Source organism: Lacerta agilis, chromosome 3, assembly GCF_009819535.1.
Source record: "Lacerta agilis isolate rLacAgi1 chromosome 3, rLacAgi1.pri, whole genome shotgun sequence".
In the NCBI taxonomy this organism is placed as follows: domain Eukaryota; kingdom Metazoa; phylum Chordata; class Lepidosauria; order Squamata; family Lacertidae; genus Lacerta; species Lacerta agilis.
The window spans coordinates 46,922,082-46,944,700 of record NC_046314.1 but is presented as its reverse complement, the minus strand read 5'-3'; the positions used below and the strand labels follow the sequence as shown (position 1 = coordinate 46,944,700).

The window sequence follows — 22,619 nt, the reverse complement described above, 5'->3', positions numbered from 1 at the left end:
AACTCAAAATAATGTAACAACATTAAAACATAAAATTAAGAACCAAATAAAGGGTATTTGTTTGTTTGTTTGTTTTTTAAAATCCAGTCAATCGAACAAAGCAAAGAAAGATGCTAGGAATTGTCCTTAGGACCTTCTGCATGCAGAGCATGTTTTGATTCTTGAGCTCCCCCCTACAAACACATATGTGTAATACAAAACAGATATGTGCTTTTGTATTTTAATTGTGTATAAATCCTAGGTATCAAAGCCACACACGTAGCAATAATAGCAAACACTACCAACAACAGCAGAGGGAGGGAAAGGGGAAGAATTAGGACATGGCTTTAAAATATTTGCACGTGCCGATCATCTAAAAATTTGTACTTAAGTGTTGATATAATTAATTTAGGATGCTTTCTGTAGAGTGAATATATTTAATAAAGATCTGCCAGTATAATTTTTGACACTGTCTGCTGTCACTTTGCATTTAGCACAACAACATCAGCTTGGCATGACTTTCCATAACACAAGGGCTTCATAGATGAGAGGGATTTAAAATTAGTTTGGCTTTAATTTCAGGCAGTTGTGCTTCTATCAAAATACACTGGGTTGTTGCTTTTCAGAATGCACTGTTGAGTCAAAACACTGAATTTGACATTTGCTTCACATTTTGTATGTGTCTGAGACATGGAACAGATTTGAAGGACTAGGCAAATTTGTGGCCCTCTAGATGTTGATAGACTTGAGTTCCCATCACCTCTTACAATTGCCCATGTTGGTAACATCTGGAAGATCACAGGTTCCAAACACATCTGTACAAAGCATATCAGTAGTCCTACATATGTTTGTAAATTTATAATTCGACACGTCTGTTTTGCTTTTGGTTTGTAAAATGCTTTTGGGGGGGAAACAAACCTTTCTGAGTATTGTTAGTAACTTTTTGGTTTGGTGTATGTCAATATTTATGTTGCATTTATTGTGATAAATTTTAGGTATCTGATGATGGGCAGTATGCTTTGCTGTCCATACGAGAAGGATGTGATCCAGTTAATAGGCTGTGGTACTGTAATCTACAGAAGGAATCAAATGGCATAACTGGTAAGAGGCTGCTTTCTTCATGTCAAAGTAAAATGACTTCTTTCCGAATACATTGCAAGTTTTTGTATAACAGTAAGTTACAAATCTTGTACGAAAAATAAAAACATGGGTATGTTCCTAGTGACTGCTTGAGCTGCCCTGCCAGTATTTGTTAAACAGAGAAATCACACATTCTTTCCTTAGGCTGCATACGTGACTTGTCTTTAACAGTCACATTCTAGATTGCTACAAATTTTCCTTCTGTCATTTTAGGATTATTCAAGCATACGAAGGGGTAGCTTGGTACAAATTCCACCCTATGTGACTCAGTCTGCGCTGAAGGTTGGGCCCAAGTCAGGTAGCTGAGTGGATGCACATGTATTACACCTGTGCTGAGCAACTGATAGTCAGTGCAGTTGGCCAGCAGACCATGCTCACGGTCACATCAATAACATTTACAGCCCTGAACAACTTGGGACCAAGTTACTTGAAATACCTCCCCCCTATATAGACCTGTAAGACAGCATGGCCAATAGCCAGGGCTGATTGGAGCTGTAATCCAGCAACATTTGAATTCCCCACCCCTGCTACAGAATTTGCCCCTTCTCTTAGAATGCTTGCATTTGAAGCAATAAACTGCTCTTGGGACTTGTAGATTTTTCTCTCCCCCCCCCCCTTGCTTTCATCATATTATTTGCTTGCTGCAGAAGAAGCATTTCTGAATTTGTCGATGCATGTATGTTCCATTTTCAAAATTGCATTTATGGCTGCCACTGTAGACTACTTCCCCTCCCCCCCCATCTGAAGTTCCATCAACTTATGTGATTAGACAACTCCCTACTACAATAACAGCCAAATAATCCTTGACAGGTGGCCATCTAACCTCTGTTTAAAATCCTTCATTGAAGGAGAGTCCACCACCTTCCAAGGTAGTCTATTCCATTCAGGTATTGTATACAATGAAGGAGATCTACCGTACTTTAATAATAGAACCGCCCCACCCTATCCTCTCCTGCCCTCAATCTGTTCTGGGGGTTCCTCCAATCCTCTGGAGCAGATTTTATTTTATTTTTATTTCATTTTTTTGAGGAGGCATGCACGAGAAGAGGGGAAGTTTCATTGGGCAAGCAGGAGTCCTTGCATGAATGGGACACCTTGGTTAGATACATCCCTAACACCCTTTCTCCTTTGTGCTGGCTCTATGCTGGACTGTTGGCCTCTGCAATTTTTTTTAAGGGGAAAGGCTTGCCTTCATTTTCAAACTCTTCTATTTATTGGACTCTGTTGAACCATGTGTGTATCAAAATTTCCATCTGTTATTAAGTACCCTAAGAACATTCTAATTTCTGCTCAATGAGTTTCTAATTGGAACTTGCTGTGGAGTGAGACAGGACAAGGAAATCTCAACATACGGGAGGGGGATAAATTTATCTGATGTGCTCAAATGAACAAAACAAGAGTTCTTCTGTTCTTCAAGGCAGTTTTATTACTTCGTTGTCTGATTTATCCCACAACTTGTAGACAAACATTTTAAAGTTGAAATTGAGAGTTGTTATCCAAGGCCAACTAAGCGCATTGGAAAAAAGAAGAAATCATATATTATACGGATAGATATAAACTTGATTTAGACCATACTTCCAGTGTAGGCTTGAAAACATAGATAACTTTCTTCAGTATAAGGCCAAAACAAAAACAAAAAACCTTTGAGCCTCTACTGTATATTTGCATCTTTTTGTATCATAATTTGATTTCATCCTAAGAACATTTCTAACCTTAGATAGAACTGCATGAGAAAAAATACGTGGGAGAAGGATGTGGAATATTATCCAAGTCATTTCCACAATCTGTCCCTTTTTTCCAATGGGGGTTTAAAACCTGATTCTGAAATAAGCTTTATTTCTGTCATGCTTTGCACATGATAGCTAATTAAAAAATCTACCTCTGATACGTTTAATTCATCATCTTTACTTATCCTTTCTTTAGAGCAATCCCTTTATACATTTTCATGATTGCCAAAAGTTTTGTGTGTGTGTCTGAGCACAACTGTAAGCAATGAGTAACTTCAACGTTGCTTTCTTTTCTTTAATAACTGCTCAGGCTGATATCAAGGACGACAGTTGGCTTCTGAACTTAAGAGTGAGACTGACAAATCTATTCATTTTCATACTAAATTTAGATCTTGCCTTTTCTCCAAGGAGCTCAAGGCAGCTTCATAGTTCTCTTCCAGGCCCCCATTTATCCTCACAGCAACCCTGTGAAGTGGGTTATACTGAGAGTGGCCCAAAATCATCCAGTGAGTTTCATGATGGGGTGGGAATTTGAACCCTGGTCTTCCAGGTCCTAGTCTGACACTCTGGCTCTGCATTTGAAATGTGGAAGACTGGTGTGAGTGCAACTTGTGCTTCTGTTTCCTTTGTTTCTGTGTAAAATTTGGAATAGCTCTAAAGGAAGCTGAGGTCTTCCGGATGATGTTGGACTCCCATCATCCTTAACCATTAGCCATGAGAACTGGAAGCTGAAGCCCAACAACCTGCTGGGGGGTAAGGATAACTTCTGTCTGCCCTAAAGTACTTCAGACTGTTAACTTTTAAGTTGACTTCCAGTCAAAAGTTTCTGGCATTTGATGTGGCCAGAAAAGATGTAGTCAGCACCACTGGGCTTTGGGTGAGAGTCAAGATGAATGTTCAGCATCTATTCTACCATTCTCCTACTAAGCCACAAGGAAGAAGGTGCTGCATCCCAGAGAATGCTGGTGCTTATACTGTACATTAAAGCGAAAACTTTACTAACTCTACCAAAACAATAGGCATAGCTATTGTTTGTTAATTCAGACATACCAAGCCATGATTAGCCAAGCCATAGTTTGCAAACCCACATTACACTACAGTTCCTTGCCCCCTTTTCTTTTTCAGCTTATTACAAAGTATGGTTTGTCAATTCAGGCATCACGCCAAACCAAAGTAAAGCATAATTGATCATGGATTGGCATGATGTCTGAATTAGCCCAACATGATCCTGACCTAACGGAAATGCCTGTTGTTTTCTTAGTGTCATGCATTGTATTATATTATTGCTGAGCATTGGCAGTACCAAAAATATATATACAGTAGTAGCAAGTATTGGCAATGGCATTTCTGATTCACATTGAAATAAAGGGCAAAAGTAAAAAGATTCCTTGTGTTAGTAATTACTGTTAATTTCTTTGGGTTGTTTAATATTTTAGCCAATCTCGCCCATATTTATAGAAAAGTCAATACTGCACAGTGTATAAGTAGCTTGAGTAATTTCACTGTTGTGAGTAGATTTCTGCATACTGATGATCTCAAATCCTAAAAAGCCCACAGTAATTATTTTTTCACACAAAGAACCAACAGAGACGTGATTTTCCCTTTGCTTAACCCATATTAAGAGTTTCTAATTACTGACAGGATCTCACCATTCCCTATATATATTGATTGTATATAAGTCTTATATTCCACTGCTGGTTTTGTAACTGGATTTGTAATGGCTTTTAGTCAAATACAATAAATAAATAAATAAATTGATTGATTGATTGATTGAAGTCTTATATGAACTAGATTCAAATTTAAAGGAAGCAGATGTTAAAAGGTAGGAAGATAGAGATGGGAATCTAATCAGTTTAATGTCTTGGTTATGATGCTTTCATTTGATAGCCTCTCTGAAACAATGCTGATCTTTTAAACATAGATCAGTTAATTTGGGCATTCTCTAAACTGGATTAATAAGCATATAAAATATACTCCATGATTAGGTATTAGGTTTTTGTATATTTAACCATTGGAACATGCAAATATATCATCAGATAGTTACCACTGAGTTAATTAATTATACCCATAGACCCTTGACCTAACAGCATCGTTGAATGCAAGGGTGTGAGTCTCCATATACTCTGCTGAAAACATCCTATATTCTGTGCAGCCCATTTCCCTTATGAAGATTTTTAAATATATAATTTATTGCTATGAAGTTAGGAAGTTGCCTTATAGCAAGTCAGGCCTTTGGCCCATCTAAGTCAGTATTGTCTACACTGACTGGCAGCAGCTTTCAGACTGGGAGTCTTTGTATCTGCCATGCCTTGCCTGCTTTGCAAAGCTGTCTTGGCTCTTTTGCCTTTAAAATTGTTGGAAAGGAAGGAGGGAAGGGTGCCCACCATTAAAGGCTCCAGGCAAGTGTGACATTTTATTAGTTCTACTGTAGAGGAGGCAGCTGTGTCTTGTCTGTTCACTGATCCTTGATGTGCCTGGGATCTGCGAAGTTGACTCATTCTGTCTCTGGTAGAAAATGGATTTGACTCCTGAGATTAGGCTGTGCGCTATTACCTTTTAACTCACTGTCTGTTAAAGCAGCGTGAAATTTAGTTGTAAACCCACCCATCCCCCAAACAGCCATCGTATCCTGGATGTTTTAATGCCTAGCCAAAGGAGGAACAACCATCAGTCAAATTCCTTAACCCTGAATCTCAGGAGTGTGAAGTTTAACTCTGCGTCTTGAAATATGGGAAGTCAAAATCCGTGCCTTTCATGGGATGCCCTGGACCTGAAACGAAAGCAAATCTCCGCCATGATACTTCTCTAATGGCTGCTGCCATCTGGGTTGTTGTTGTTTTTTGTCTGCTTCAGAAGGTTGCAGCTCAGTGTAGAGCAAAGCTATTTCACAAGCACAGCAGCCCAGGTTCAGTCTCTGGGGTCACTGGCTAAGAAGAATCAAGTAACATCTGCCCTTGAAGAGCTGATGCCAAGCGAAGTGCCCTGTACTCTGTGTCTGAATCAGAATAAGGAAGCATCCGATGCTGCTGAACTTGTTTTTGACAGCACGTTCTCTTTCTTACTGGCCTGAGAAGAAGAGGTGTAAATCTTTCCCACTCTCCTCTCTGCAGCGTGTTCTGTTCAGCTTTCTTCATTTATCCTCTGGGTTATCTGCCTTTCATTGCAGGCTTCTGGCAATAGCTCAGTGCTAGAGTACGGGCTGCTAGACAATCTGCAGCATCTTTTCAAACACCTTCTCACTCCGCATGATGTGTTACCCATCACACACACACACACACACACACACACACACTTGCATTCCTTCCAGTGAGAGATTCTGCTGCAGGAATTCTTTTCAACACAGCAGCCTCTTTGTTTTCTGTCTTCTGTAGGGAGCTACCTTGGCAACTTTCTGTGTTAAATTACCTGGGGAACAATTTCTGCTATCAGGCAGAGCAATCTGTCTGGTTAACTTTTCTGAGAAGCTGTGCCCTGTGTGCTCACTCACTCTCCTCACCCTCCAGCTTCCTGTTGCTCCTTTTGCTTAACGGTGGCATGGCCGTGAAAGGCCTGCAGAGGGAGAAAGCAAAGCTGTCCTGCATGGGGTATGTTGAGGCATCTGAAAATTCCTTATATAGCTTTTGATTTTGAAAACCTTTTCATCTGAGAACTATCTTACCGGTAACAGTTGTGGTGAGGCATGTGTTTGCACCGGTGATGGTGAGGGAGGTACAGCTATTCAAAAAGTGCCACCTCTTGTTTCACAGGCCAACCCTTGGTTTACAAAAGTGGGGCAGCAACTTCGGCCAAGTTCTCTGATGAATAAAATCTTTGGTCCCTGGGGGGGACTTAACCTGCACTGCCGATTCTTCAGTGAGCAGTGGTTGACTCCTATGGTTCAGTACACTTGCTTTTGTTTGGGAACCTGGCCTGCAGGCGAGTTAAGATCTGAACAAACTATAGTCTGCTGTATTCAGAGGCAACAGCAGACAGTGGTTTGCCACTAAGTGGAAACAGAAGCTTCTAATCTCTCCTGTTTGGGGACAAGTAGGAGGTAGCACACAAGCCCAAGGCTAGTTGCTACTCGTGTCAACATGGTTTGACGGATTGCCTGAATGCGGCTCTCTCCACTCCAAGCAACTTTAGGCAACGAAGCTCTTTGCTGTCATGCACAGTATGATAAGATTTCAGAAATGCTGATAGACAGAATAAGGTTAATTATTACTCCAGCATATTTTCATGTGTCAGGGCTAATTATTATGTTCCTTTTTGTTAAGTTGCAAATTAGTGCAAGGAGATGTTGAGTTATACTTGACATTTCTTTGCCATACATGCTTATGGACACATATGCTTCTGAATAGGAACACCATTATTGTTTCTGGAGCAAAAGAGCATTAACATATATTCTAATCCTTGTAAGGTTTTCCGAATTGTCCTGTTGCTGTCAAAATAAAATTTTACTTTGTTACTTTTTCAATTGCCCTGGACTCTTTTGCGAGGAAAGGTGGGGATGGATGATGATGATGATGATGATGGATTTTCGAAGACATCAGGTCTAGACGTGTGATTGAATGTGTGCTTAAATATTAGAATGAACAGGACACCCATAAGGCAAGTCCTCCTTTTTTAAGACCCAACAAGCTATGATGCTTACAGGAAAAAGAAACTTGTGGGGTCAGAAGAACACTGAGTGGTAGTCAACCAAGTTACTCATGGTCGCTAACTTAATGGCCCTACTCTGAGTAAAAGTTAGTTGAATGCAGCCCATTGCTATTAAATATCCCCATCATGCATACTTGGTTTTACAGTTGTAAGTGCTTTCCTTTTTCTCTTAATGTAGGTCTTCTGCACTGGGTGAAACTGATAGACAACTTCGATGCAGAATATGAATATGTCACCAATGAGGGAACTGTGTTCACCTTCAAGACAAACCGTCATGCTCCGAATTATCGACTAATTAACATTGATTTTAGTGACCCTGAGGAATCCAAGTGGAAAGTGCTGGTTCCTGAACATGCAAGAGACGTTCTGGGTAAGAATATTAAGTTACAGAGGAGAAAGAGAGGCCATGTACTAAATTTTGTAATAACTCAGAAGGACTTTCAGTTAATCACCTTGCACCAACAGTCTCTTAAGTTTAAGAAATGTTGTGAGGCGGAATTGCAGGTTGTCTTTTAACAGCAGTTCTACAACCGTGGCATATGAATCACAAACAAGTAGCGCACAATGAAACAGAATAGTTGTTTTGAGTTGTATCTAAGTAATACTCAGGGTAGGCCTGTGGAAATCAGTGTGCTCAGAGTATGGCTTATCTGGATGGTGCAAAGATGGGGCAGTGGCGAGGCTGAAGTGATCTGGGTGCACCGAGAGAGCCAATCCTGTGTGCCTTCATAATCCCTACTTCACCGCTGCCCATCCAGGTAAGCAGCAGCAATGCTGGTGTTGGGAAGGTGTCCTTACAGCACCGCACCACCAGCTAATTCTCTTTTAGGCACTGTGGGGGAAAACCTTCCCCCACCCAGTTGCTAGATTCCCGTATACCAGAACTGCAGAAATTATAATACTCAAGTTGTGTGAGAGTGATTTATTCCTAAAGAGCAACTTGTCCTGATGCTAACAGGCCAAGCTGCCGTTGTGTCACATTGCTTTAGTCTCTTCCCAGATTTGCCTTGGAAAGACATAATTATATCAGAAGGCAGTTAATAATTTATTGCTCTGAAAGCTTTGCAGTCAAGTGAATTTTTGATTTTACCTGATAAAGATGACATATTAATGAAGTGCCTTCTGCAAAAACAAGATGTGTAAGAATCCAAAGGTTAAATGGTTACTTAGCATGACGTGATTCATTGCCCTGGTTTAATCAGCACTTGACACCATTGCTCTCAAATTCTAGATAGCATAATGGTTGTAAACATTCTTCTTTAGCCCTTTTCTATGTTTATTTAAGCACACAAATGAAGGCTTCTTTTTCTGGTTTAGCACATCTTTCTTGTAGAGAAACATGAAAACTACTCCTGTGCCACTTTTTGGAAGTGCCTTGGGTGTTTTATATTGTGCAACGTTCCCCACATCTCAGGCAAAATAAATGCAAAGTACATACGAATGGAAGGCCTACCAATCTGCAATCCAATCTTAAACATACATGTGTACTCAGAAGCAGAGCCAACTAATGGCAGACCTAGACCCCTAACCAAGCCAAAGTTAGTAGTGGCCAAATCCCATTTAAAACAATGGAATTGATGTCTTCCATTAGTAGTTGTAGCTGTGTAGCTCATACAAATCCACCGTATCCATTGTTGGGACTTACTCCTTAGTATGTTTAGGAATGAAGTTTTGGTCTTTGCTAAAAATGGGTTTTAGGACGTGGGTGATGCTGTGGTGTAAACCACAGAGCCTAGGGCTTGCCGATCAGAAGGTCGGCGGTTCGAATCCCCGCGACAGGATAAGCTCCCGTTGCTCGTTCCCTGCTCCTGCCAACCTAGCAGTTCGAAAGCACGTCAAAGTGCAAGTAGATAAATAGGTACTGCTCCGGCAGGAAGGTGAACGGCGTTTCCGTGTGCTGCTCTGGTTCGCTAGAAGCGGCTTTGTCATGCTGCCCACATGACCTGGAAGCTGTAGGCTGGCTCCCTCGGCCAGTAAAGCGAGTTGAGCGCCGCAACCCCAGAGTCATCCGCGTCCGGACCTAACGGTCAGGGGTCCCTTTACCTTTACCTTTAAAAATGGGTTTTAAGACTGAATCACACTAAGATGTTTTGCTCCCTACTGGATCAGTCTTTGGTATGCTCATGTGGGCACACACTGCGTGTGAACTGGAAAGTTGCAGCTACAGCAGCATCAGTTCATAGAAAGTTGCTGTAAGCCAGGTCAGGCCATTTCTCCATCTGTCCCAGTATTGTCCACTCTGAGTGGCAGTTGTCTATCCATGATCTCCAAGAGAGGTCTTTCCCATCTCCTGCTCCCTCATCATTTAAGCTAGGAGTGCCAGGAATTGGAACTTCCTTCATGTAAGCCAAATGCTTTGCCACTGATCCATATAGTCTTTGCCCTGATCATGGAGGGCACTTCTCCAGCTTTTTTCATTGTGGGGATTTCTGCTGACTACAGCAGTGACTGCCTGGTTGACACAAGATATTGTCCTCATACCTGAGGATTTGAGGAAGTGTTTGCATGTAAAGGATACTCCTTCTGTGAACCAGCCCTTGGTGAGAGTTTTCTATTAAGTGTTCATTGCCATGTTTCAATGGGGCAGGTATACCGTCAGTCTTGTAGTGGTCTTGATTCCTTAAACAGCTACTTGATAAATCTAGCTTTGCATCACCACCTCACGTTTTCTGTAGTCTGGGTTGCCATCAGCATCAACACAGAAATATTACCTTCCAAATCCTCCCCCCCACCCCCAATAGCACTGCATAACAATACACTGTTGCTATGCATTGTAGTAGCTGCTGCTGCTGCTGCTGCTGAACAGCATAATTTTTGGGCAAAAACTGCTCTCATTGATGAAAGGGTAGAAATGGCAAAAAACACATGCCAGTTTTCTCTTTCAGCTGACTCATCATTATATTTTTCCTACCCCAAAGCACAAAACAAGAGTTGGGTTATAAGGAGAGGTTTCACACAGAGTTGGGATAAATTTAGAATGCAATTCTGTGAATTGAGAAGCAGGGGGAACCATAGTTTTTGAAAGGCAGCTCCAGGATATCTAAAATTCATGAAGGTCAGAATATTTGTTCCTTTTAGAGAGCTTTTTTTTTTTTTAAAAGATGATTGGCATTATTTTCAGATATTTTTCAACCTTGCTTTTTTATCAAAATACCTTAATACCAACATAAGCTGTTAGAGAAGGCTCTGCCTGCAGCATTCTCTGAATAGGCAGTGTTTTCTTGTTCTGCAGCATAATTTTTATTTGCGAGTTGCTTTTATCAATACAATTTGTGGCTAGAGATTAAAGCACATATTTTTGGCAGGTGTATCTGTAACCTTCCACTTGCCATTCAGGATTTTCCATGCCCATGATCATGGCTTCTGCTAATACCACTTGAACTTGGTAAAAATGAGGAGCCCCTGAATTCAGACCACCTCTTGTTCTTGTACTGCATCCTGTGCCAAGCCAACTTAGTTATTTGTCTGTCTCCCTGCGATAAAAAAAAATTGCCTTTAGGCAGGTTCTCCTGCTGTAAGCAAGGAGAGATATGGGCACAGCCGCTGCGGTGATGTCCTGTGTTTATAGCTTACAGTACTATAAAAAGAAGCAATTATTTCCTTTCCTTTCCCCCATTTTGTCATTATAAAACAGCCTGTGTTTTTGTTTTGTAATTCTTTTTCCTTTTTCTTTTGGTTGGTCTGGTGGGCAAAGAACGCTAGCTGAACTAAGCCAGAAATTACTGCAAAATGTTTTGTATGATAAGTTATTTATGGAATTGATTGAAAAGAAAATGGGATAACTTGCTTCAGCAGTAGCAGTCTTTGAGTAAATAAGATGTGGTTATGTTTTTTGGTGGTCTCTTGTCTGTCTCCCTTCAATCTTAACATTCTTAAATTAATAATCTGATTTAGCTGCCTACAGAGTTTTGATGTTGAGTGGATAGTATATAAATTTTAAAAAAATTAAAGTTGTAAAGGTTCACTGGAGAACTAATACTACCAAATCCTGAAGGGATCAGATTTGGGCCATGACAGTGTGTGCTTCGTGTCTGACAGATGTGCTGCCCTCACCATCCATAGCCATGGTTAGCCATGTGAAGTTCACTGACGTTAACATAGCTTAATGTCAATAAATCCTCTTTAAGGTGAACCCTGGTTAAATCCCTATGGATGAAAGAGGCCAGCTATGGTTAAGGGTTGTGGGGAAAACATTTTGACTTACCTTGCACTCCTTCACTCTCTGCCATGAGTAAGGGGTGCACCAAGAGTGCTAGGTATGTGTTATGCAATCCCTCTGCGATATCCGTAATGCAGATCACAGTGCATCTTTGCTTCAGTTGTTTTATGAGAGAACAGATGTAGGCTATTTCTACATGCTGAGTATTCCCACAAGTTGTTAACTTTGCCGGACCCAGATGGGTTATCCGAAGGTTTCATTAATAACAATGTAGAATACATACAGATAGTCTGCCATATGCTGGCTTACAAGCCAACATTTCATGTTCTTGCTTATGTAAAACAACTACATTTACAGGTCTGGAAAGCTTTCAGGATCTAATTGAACTTGTGTTTTTGCTTAGGGCCAAGCTACATGCTACACTTGGTGCACAGTAGACAGTTTTCTCTTTTTCTTCTTAAATGCAGGCATGCCCCCCACCCCCACAGTTATCAGGATCATGATGAGCAAGGAGGGGAAGCTTATTCCTTCCTTCCTCGGCTATGGCCCCTCCCCAGTGTGGCTCCAAAGCGTTGGCACCTGCTGGAACCTTTGCTCTAAAGTCACAGCCAGACCCTGCATTAAAGCACATTTATACTACTTCACCCCAATGGAGCTACAATTCCCAGCACCCTTAACAACAATTCCTACCATCCCCAGGATGCTTTGGATGGAAGCATCAGAGTGTTTTAAATGTAAGGTGTGGGTGTGACCTATGCCTCAGAAATGTGCAGGGTTTTTTTGGGGGGGGGATCATGGCTGCGGGGGTTAAACCCCTCCCCCTGTATTGTGATACTGTTCAGTTGGGTCCTCCATGCCTGTGATCAGATTAAAACAAATGATCTTGCTATATGCTGTGCACAAGGTTTAAAGTGTTGTTTGGCCCTTGGATTTAAGAGCAAAGGAAATCTATATAACTTGTGCATTTTTAAACAAAGTGGCTTTAGGTGTGTTCTGTTATGGTGATGTTTACTGGTTATTCTGAAATGGAATCTTTCCCTTCCTGTGGACAGAATGGGCAGCTTGTGTCAGATCCAACTTCCTAGTCTTGTGTTACCTCCATGATGTGAAGAACGTCCTGCAGCTTCATGACCTTACAACTGGAGCTCATCTCAAGACATTCCCACTGGACGTTGGCAGCATTGTGGGATATAGCGGCCAGAAGAAAGACAGTGAAATATTTTATCAGTTTACTTCCTTCTTATCACCTGGTAAGTCTGTTTTGCCTTTGCGTTATGTTCTGGGCAGCTTCTCACATGACACTTCCCATACAAAATGTTAGACAAGTATAGGGAAATTCTTTTTGCAAGAACCTATTTCACAAGTCTCTTATTTTGGAACAACTTGTTTCACATGCTTGGTCGAGCATGGCAGCAGGTTGTCACTGTGTACATGCAGAGTATGGAGTGTTTGCAATACCCAAAGATCTTGCAGAATTGAATCATGCCTGTGTGGCAAATAAGCCTGCTTTTTACTAAGACTGAATGATATATTGAAAGGACCTGCACTTTAAATGGTGCTCTCATTCAATCTATTGTGCAGATTAAATCAATCCCATATTCAACTGTAAGATTCTTATTCGACCATACGGAAATCTGGCTTTTGTAAAATAACAATTTTGACAATAGAATGATGACAGTGGAAACACTTTGTGTGCCTCTTGAGTGTTGCATCAAGTATGACTGTCTATAAAGTCTAAACCACCAATGATTTGTGCTCAGTGTTTATTGGGGACCATTTACCATCTTCATAAATATTTTGCCAATTAGTGCCTTGTGTAATCTTTATTTTTCATAGCTTTCTGAAAAGCTTTATTCATGGTGATTTGTTAATGCTTCTTTTTAAATCCTGTAATTAGTTTACCATATTAGTTTTCAATTTAGAGGAAAGCAAAAGGTAGTGAGGGAACTTAACCTATTCTAAAACCTGCTTATTTACATTTTGTGAAGAAGGAGGTATTTTGATGTAAGGAAGTGATGTGGTCATTGGACAGAGTGGTAGGGCTTGTTTATAAAGTCAGGCAAATAATAAGATGAAGTTTTGATTTTTAGACAATACTGTTTCCTCCTGTGGGTGGGATATTCCAAGTTCAAATGGCTCCCCAGCTAAAAAATAACAAGCCTCTCTGCACATAGCAAGCCACGGAGAAGGGTTCAACATTTCCTCCTGCTGTTATACTTTCTATATGCACATAGAACAATTTAAACAAGCAGTTTCCCACCATTCAGACAAGCAGCTCGTACATTTCAGATAAGGTTGTACAACACCACACTGCTCACTATATAAATGGTTTTCCGCTTGTAAAGAATTAAGCGGCTGTCTCCAAACCGCTCTGAGAATGGCAGTTATTGTGAAACTACTGCCTGTACAAAAGATGCTACATAAATGGATAAAGGGCCTCTTTCTCCAGCATTCACTTCATAGGTAGCCATAATACCTTGCACTAGGCTTTTGTAAACAATCGTGGCAGTGGCCATATTAATAAGCTGGAAGATGTCAACATAAGAAAAGCCCCAGTGACCCATCTAGTCCAGCATGCAGCCTGTTCTCATGTGGCTTTATCAGCATAGTTTTTAAAGGACCATGGCTTTTTAGCAAGAAAGCTTACTTTGCGTTTTCCAAGCCCAGTAGTAGGATCAGTGCATGGACTTTGTTCTTTTAACGCTGTAATTTACAGATTAGTTCTTGTGCCAAGGGGATCTGAGCAGACAAGCTTGAAAATTGCATTCTTCTTCATTCTCCTGAATTGGTTGGACAACAAATTTGGTTCCTGTTGATAGCCTCAAGTTGTGGTTTCATTTCTGGTCTCCTTCAGATAGCGGGTGGGAAAGAGAAGAGAGGAAAGAAGTCAGGAAGCTGCTCTTAGCTGACTGCAGTTGTGCCAGCAATGTTTAATAGCATCATCTTCTTTCTTGCACTCAGTTTCTGCTTGGCACTTCTTGTAGCCGTGTGTTTTAACACTTGCAGAAGTGTTACGGTGTCTTTTGTTGTTTTATAGAATGATGGCTTGTGCTATCAGTGTTGTATTCTTGAACATTTTAATTTTACGTTAGTAAACTGTCTTGAATGTTTGCAGAGCCGGGGCTCTGACATTCTGGTTCCAGCCTGGTGTCTTGCAAGATGCTGACTACCAGCAGCTCTTGTCCCTTAGTGCCCCTTGATACTGAGCCCTCCCTCCTCCAGAAAGCCAGACAGAAGCTAGCAAATTCCTCAGAGTTAAGGAAGCATTGTAAAATCAAAATACAGCAGCGTACAGATGAGGCTGTGTGAAAATCACCTCAATGGTGAGAAATGTAAGTGCAAGAAAGGAACTGTATTAGCAACAAGATATTAGTTGAAAGCCCATTTTCCTTAATTATGGTCTTGTGGACAAAGGTGGGCACCCATTTCAGGGTCTAGGGCCACATTCCCTTGGGAGAAAGTGGTTGGGGTCTTCCCTGGGATCATACCTTGCAGCACACCCTATAAAGAAAGTAAAAAGTATGTTATATTGTGATGTTAAAGGGGGAAAGGTGCAGGGGGAGGTGGACAGGTGACCTAGGACTCTAGCAACACCACTGATTGCACATAATAATTCATTGTTGGCTGTCTATCCCTCCCAACTATCAGCACTCCCATTCTTTCCTCTCCAAGATGGAAACTGAAACAGCCATTGAGTGTGCTGCACCTAGTAATGTCCTAAGTTAGTAGTTCTCCACTGTCTGTGACCCTTCCCTCCTCAACTGGGCAGATGACTAAATACAAGCCCAGCATACAATAAAAAAGAGCAAAAATGCAGAGTGACACAACATGTTCTAAGCAGGAATGCCCATCACTGATGTCTGTGCCAAAAACCTCTGCTGTTGACTTATTGCTCTGCTAAGGGGAAACCAGTTGTATGAGAATGGAAGTACTTTTTTAATGCCACCCATCCATCATGTTTCCAGGGCAGTTTGCAAAGCTACAGACTGGAGAAGCTAGATGAAGTAGGTCTGGGGTGGTTGGCTTATTGCTTGTAGGGTTACCCTCCTCGGGCCCCTCAGAAAATATAAAGGTGGTAAATATTTTTATTTACCACCTTTATATTCCAAGGATCTCAAGGCAGTGTACACCGTGTACATCTTCCTCCCCATTTCATCCTCACAACAATCCTGTGAGGTAGCTTAGACTAAGAGATGGTGACTGGCCCAAAGCCACCCAGTGAGCTTCATGGCTGAGTGGGGATTCGAACCCTGATCTCCCAGACCACAGTCCAACACTTTAACCATTGTAAATGGTAGAATGCCCTTGTTGAAATGGTTAGTTTACTCTTCATTTGTTTGTGATTTAAGGAAGGGCCATTAATAAGGAAAGCAATTACAAAATTGGCCTTACTTTAAGAGAGTATTTTTTTATCATTCTTTCTTCATGTAAAGCTCACTTTATGCAGACAAGTATTAAGTACATTCGACTGTGAGAGCCTTGTGAGCAAATAGAATTTATTTCTAGGAGAAATGTCCATCTACAGCAAGTTTAGAAGTCACTAAAAAAGGAAGAATAGGAGCCCAGGATTACATTTGCCATGCATAATCCCCCCCAAAGTATGCAAGAATGTAGCAAGGCATTTTTGATCCATAACAATCTGTGTCTTTGCTGGATCCCTGTACATTGCTTTGAACTTACTGTTAAACTTTGGCAATTGAAAAGCCTGCTGAATCGGAGCTGAAAGCCTGTGTGTCAGACACTATTTTGATGAGTAATTCTGTCATACTTGTAACACAATACACTCTGCCCAGTTTTGTGTTAAGAACAAAATAAAAATAAAAAGGCAGCTTATTCACTATGTGACATATCACTGCTCAGGCAATTAAACACAAAGAGTAGATACCAGCTGTGTTCACAGGCCACATTAAACCATAGCTAATGCTTCACTATGTTGTAGGAAATGGGAAAATGTTGACTTAGTTTGAAGGGCTGAGCAGGGAAAGATCAGTCATCTGAGAATTCTGCAGCAAGATGAAAGGTCACAACTGAGTGTACATTTAATGGCATATCAGGCAATTTCAAAGGTGTGCTCGACTCACTTTTTGCAGGGTATGTCATTAAAAACATATCATCCCATTTCAAAGCCTTTCATTATATGAGGCCAAGGAAGATTAAAGGTGATATTACTTGATGGTGAGGATACAAAGTGTTGATTCCTAAGTGCATCTTATGCAAAAGCCAGAATGCTTTGGGGCTTTCTAGAGAGGAGACGAGTGTTTCAAGTACCATTTAATTATAAAGAAAGAAAGGGAAAATTGAGCTACTTTTTGAAATGCAAGAATTCTAGCAGACTTCATCAACTAGATCCACGGGGAAAGACTCTGCATCAGCTAAAAAGTTGAGCCTTGATAAATTATTATTCATTTGTATTTTCAAAGGTTCATACGTGTGTGTGTGTGTGTGTGTGTGTGTGTGTGTGTGCTTGGTTTTTATACATTTGTTGGTATACCAATAATAGCTACAGACTCTTGTGAATTCTGTTCCTTGAAGAGGCACTGAATCAGTAAGTGACCAAATTGAATTACATTTTCAGGTATTATCTACCACTGTGATCTGACCAAAGAAGAACTGGAGCCAAGAGTTTTCCGAGAGGTCACAGTGAAAGGATTTGATCCTTCAGCTTACCAAACAGTGCAGGTGAGTAAAGAGAAGCAGTGATCCTTTCTTACAGATTCTAATCAACTGCAGTAAAAGGCTAGCAAGTGTTGCTGTTGGTTACAATTTATTTGAATTTACCTTTTGGTCAATTTTGCACCCTGGCAAGTATACCGGTAGTTGTAGGATGGAGCCCATTAATCAACAGGACATTTTGATCTCATGTTGATGGTGACAGTACCCTGTGAAAATTAATGTGCCACCTGGGCAGACACCCTAAAGTCCATACTTTGTGATTCTGTGGTGTTAATAACAGTAGCTGGTGTTTGCTATGAGTCATGCTTTACTATCTAGTCTCAGAGTGTCCCAGGCCAATTATAGTGACTTAAAAGAGAATCTAGTGAGACTCCTTGAGAACAGGTACTGAATTTGAAGCGTTTACTTGGAATTTCAACAGTGCCAGTGCCAGAGAGACCCTGAGTCTCCTTTCCCTTTCCACCTTCCCCAGCAGCTTGGACTGCTCCTTCCTTCTGTTCCCTTCCTGACGCAGGGCAGTATCCAACTGAACAGTTACGCTGGTGAGGCAACTTTTAAGCTGTGCAGTGTAACTTCCTCACTCTTCCTGTGACACCCCTAAATCTGCTCTAGGAGCTTCCCCAACTCTCTGGAGTAGATGGGGCGGGGACATAAGGCCTGCAGGGAGAGAAGAAAGTGAGGAAGTTACATGGTGTAGCTGAAAAGTCATTGCGCTAACGTAACAGTAGGGATACCATCCCCTCTTTTTCAGTTATTAACCCCCTTCAGTTACCCTCAACCTGAAATTCTCACTACCCCCCTCCCCAATTGGAGTCAATTGCCCACCCAGGAAAATTAGGCTGCCCATCTTTCTCTGCACCCCACAGTTCCTTCTTCAGCTCTTAGGAGAAGGCTTACTGGCTGAATCCTTGCATAGGTGAAATTGTGTTAGAATGAGAATCCATAGCAACATTTTCTTGCAAGTTCCACTTGTCAGTGGCTCTCAGCCATGATGGCTGAAAAGAACCTTCATGATGCCACATGCCATTGACTGCTCCTTGCTGGAGGGGGAAAGCAGACAGTGGGGAGAGGGCATTGCCTCCATGTCTATTTGTGAGCTTTTCTGGAAGCACCTGGTTTGGTAGTGTGAAAATGGGGTGCTGGACTAGGTCAGGGACAGAGAGACTGCAGCCACTCATCTTACGACTCCACTGCAGACAGATGGGCAAGAGAGATTATCAAAGGTGCCACCATTGTTGCTTAATACAAGCATACTGTGTACTTGCACTTTTGTGACCCATCTTGTGTTCTTGCAAAAAGGACATGGGTGTGTAACTTTAATAAGTATACAGTGTTCCTACATTCAGTGAGATGACAGTAATTGAATTCAAATACCCGTGTAATTAAAGTGTTTCAGTAGGAGGAAAAGCTAATGGGAATTTTAGGTGAAAATGTTTGTAGAATCTAAAATCATTTCTGTACTTGCCTCAAGTTCCAATGTTAAAACTACGCAAACGATTGAAGAATTCAACATCAGTTATTTGAGATTTGTTTTTTAAAAGGAACCAATTCTATTCTTTTGACTGAAGCTTTTAAAGTCATCACTGCTGTGCAATGTCAACATTTTTATGACTAGGCTGTTTTCAGTACATTAAACTAGGTATCTCTAATAGGACTAACAATATACTCATGTTGCTAGAACACACAGTATTATTGAGACATAGTATTTCTGATAAGTCCATCATTGCTAGCATGGCATATATTAGTGAAGATTAAAGGATGTATTGTGATTGTGTTTTATGTTGATGTTTGTTATTTAAACGCTCAGAAAATCTTTGAGTATGTGTATGAGTGTACAGAATTGGCATCACTTTTCCATAAAGCACTGAGAGTAGATTAAACATGAATGTATAATTCAGACAAATTCTTCTCAAATATGATTGAATTTTGTGGCTGGGTGGTTTGTTTGTTTGTCGGTTGGTTGGTTGGTGTTTTTGTTCTTTCATCTGGGTAGAAGAAAGCAACTGAGACAGCTGTTTGGCTTTGCCTACTGTGGCAGGGATGGGGAGCTTGATAGAAACGGTGGAGCATCCCCATTAAACCACATCCGACTGTTGGGTGTGTCCATCCACCTGTCAATCACTTTATGTCACAAATCCAACCAGCATTCAAAGCACCGACAATGAACTGATATTTGGGTCTTGTAATGCCCCTTACAAATCGCTTTGCAAGATCGGAATTAGCTGGTGGTTTGGCCTCGCTTTGCAAGGGGCTATTCTGATCACTGGGTCCTGCAATGTGTTTTGCAGAAGATTTTGCGTGCATCGTCAGTTGTGGAGGTTTTTTTGGTATTGTTTTTTGAGAAACAAACCATGAACCTGAGTTCAGCTGTAATGCTAAGCCAAACCATGTTCTCTTTTTAACTACTGTTAAGCTTAAATGTGTCTTAAAGAGACAAGCCAGACAGGCCTTTGAAGACTAGTCCCCTACCCATTATTAACACTGTTTTCCTCCCTAAGTTTATGTAGGGACAGAGACAAGTTCGCACAGTTCTCTTTAATTGAGCTTTCCTGTTTGGTATTGTAAATCATTCATATGTGATTCATAGGTAAAAGTTAGGCATTTTCAGTCCTTGTCATGAGCCCTGTGCTCATCATATTTATACCCTAGAGTGATATTTCATCATAGATTACACCTCCAGCTGTTCCAGTTCAGAATTCAGTACAGTTATTTTGGCAGGCCAAGATTACAGGTACAGAAACGTTATGGTTGAGACCAGTTCAATTGCTCTTAATGCCAGTTAAACAGATACAAAATGATAGGCTCCAGGAATTGTCTGTTGTGAACTTCTATTTAAAGGAAAGTTGCATGAGTGGTTAAGGATAACAGTCTATTCTAAGGAATAGCATAGATTAAGGGTCATATTGTGAAAATATAAGAATATCAGAGACCTGCTAGATCAAACCAAAGGCCCATCTGATCTAGCATTCTGTTCTCACAGTGGTAAACCAGATGTCTATGGGAAACCATCAGAAATGTCTGGGTTATATAGTGAACTTAGTATAGCTCCTTTCTTACTACATTTAACAATGTAGACTGCAATATTTGTTTATTCAGGAGTAGAAACGAGATTAAAATAATCTTCGCCCTTTACACAGAATTGCCTGTATCAGGTACAGTTGTGGTAATCTTGACAGGGTTGAGGATGAGTCAGAACTGAATTTAATTGGCAGAGTTTGTAAGAGAAATTTCTTTACAATTATCTTCCCACACCATTCTTGGATCATGCTATCCTTACCAGTGTGACACTTCGTGATTATTTAATGTGCAAACTTTTTTTTTTTAATGAAAATCATTTTTTTCCATTAAAAAATGTGCTAACCAAGTTCCTGATTTACCTTATGGAGGAAAATAAGAGATTCAGATCACAATTTTTAAGGGAGAATACAAATAAATGGTCTACTGGGATTCAAAATTGGCATGTTCAGTGGCTCTGCAATCTTGCTAACAAGCATTATCCTTAAGATAACTGAAAATATTATTATTTCAGAAGGGCTGTGCCTTGCTTTGTTCTTTAGGAAGTTAATATTCTGTTGGGAGCTGCTCAGAGTGGCTGGGGCAACCCAGTCAGATGGGCGGAATACAAATAATAAAAGTATTTTATTTTATTTTATTGCTTTCTGTTGGTGTTTCTACTGTACCTTTTAGAGTGAAATAGTTACCTATAGCCTTAAGTAATAGGCAGGTGCTAATTTATTTTTAGCCAACTTAAAATTATTGGTTGCCCCCCTCAAACAAGTGGTCTGGTTTTACATAGGAAGCTGCCTTATACTGATGTATGTCTCCTACGTTGTCTACATTGACTGCAAGTGGCTGACAAAGATTTCAGGCATGGTTCTTCCCCTGTCCTGTCTGGAAAATGCTAGTGTTTGAACCTTCACCTTCTGCATGCAAAGCAGTTGCTCTACCGAAGAGATATGGCTCAGATTCTAGTAATAGTTATTATGAATGCAGGTTTAGGATGCCACCCTGTATGCTCAGGCCTGCTGTCTGGAGCTCTGCCAAATACGCTAGTTTTCAAGTAGAAATTAATTGTTATGGTGAGAAACGCTTCTTCAGATATTACCCCCCCCAGCTGTTGCTGCTGCTCCAATCAGCCTTAATTAGTCCTATGGATGATCCTATCCATTGGAGATTATGTGCTCTAATAATGCTGTGCGGCCAATTAGATTTAGCTATATGATGACATCACTGAGGGGGCGAGTGAAGCTGAGGGCAATCTAAAATAATGCAAGTCACATTGCTTTTCAGCAATGCTGAAAATGGGGGGGGGGTGAGTACTTTCAGCTTAGTGCTACTTCCATCCATTTGGGAACAGTTGGGGTGTTACCTTCTCTTGTTGGCCTTGGTGAAAAATACAGAAGGCTTTGCCTCCTAGTGTGTGCTGAGTGTTTTGCTAGCACAGGAACAAGAAATAAGTTTTCTCTAGAATAAAATTTATTGGTTGGTGTCCCCCCCCCCCTTCTTCCCCAATTCTGGCATCTAAGTGCTTCTTAGCCTACTCTTTTCTTGCTGTTGCCTGTTCCTTTTTCTGGGGAAGACCCATGATCATAGACAAGACCTGTGAACATAGTTTTCCTATTCCTATTTCTTCAAGCATTGCTACGACTTCCAAGTCTGTGCCAGTGAACTGGTTCACACATAACAATAAGCCATAAACCATTGTAAGTCATAAATGGATGGTTTACTCTGAGCATGCAGTTTACTGATGCATGCTGCTCCCCTCTCCTCCCTGTGCCAACTGCCAGGCCAATAGGAAAGGAACCAGAGTGCTGGTTTAGCAAATGGCATTTGTGGTTTGTTTCCTTCAAACCACAAGCAATAAAGCAAACAATAAACGTTGGCTTCCATTCATGGTTTGTTTGGAGAATAGCAAAGCATAAACACTCATCTGCACATAATGCAAAAGGAGATTACTGGTTTGCTTCTTTCCAGTGCAGCACAGGAAGGAGAGAGGGATGCAGTTGAGCAGCAAACCGTGGGTTTATTTTGGACCAGACCATTCCTTGCCCTTATGTACAAATAAGACCATTGTTTTAAAACAAGTACCCCTAGAGGCTTGCAGCCCAAATTGAAAGTAAGGAAGGACTGGTCTCTTCATGAATTGTTGTTGAACATGGTTTTCTTTTCAAACATCTTGAGTCCTGGGGTGCCCAGATAAAATGAAAGATACAGATAATATCAGCATGTGCAGCTTCTCTTATTGCATGAGGAGTTGTACCCACCAAACTTCACTCTTCTGTGCTGCTTTAAAAGTTTGG

General features: G+C 40.9%; 1 protein-coding gene across 1 annotated transcript in view; it reads left to right on the top strand.

Moving 5' to 3' along the window:
• PREP (prolyl endopeptidase) overlaps nucleotides 1–22,619 on the top strand; it is a 61,494-nt gene that overhangs the window by 17,431 nt on the left and 21,444 nt on the right. Inside the window, exons 7-10 of the mRNA XM_033143515.1 lie at nucleotides 975–1,080; nucleotides 7,666–7,857; nucleotides 12,699–12,896; nucleotides 17,222–17,325. Coding sequence (XP_032999406.1) covers nucleotides 975–1,080; nucleotides 7,666–7,857; nucleotides 12,699–12,896; nucleotides 17,222–17,325 — 600 coding nt within the window. The remainder of the gene's footprint in view (nucleotides 1–974; nucleotides 1,081–7,665; nucleotides 7,858–12,698; nucleotides 12,897–17,221; nucleotides 17,326–22,619) is intronic.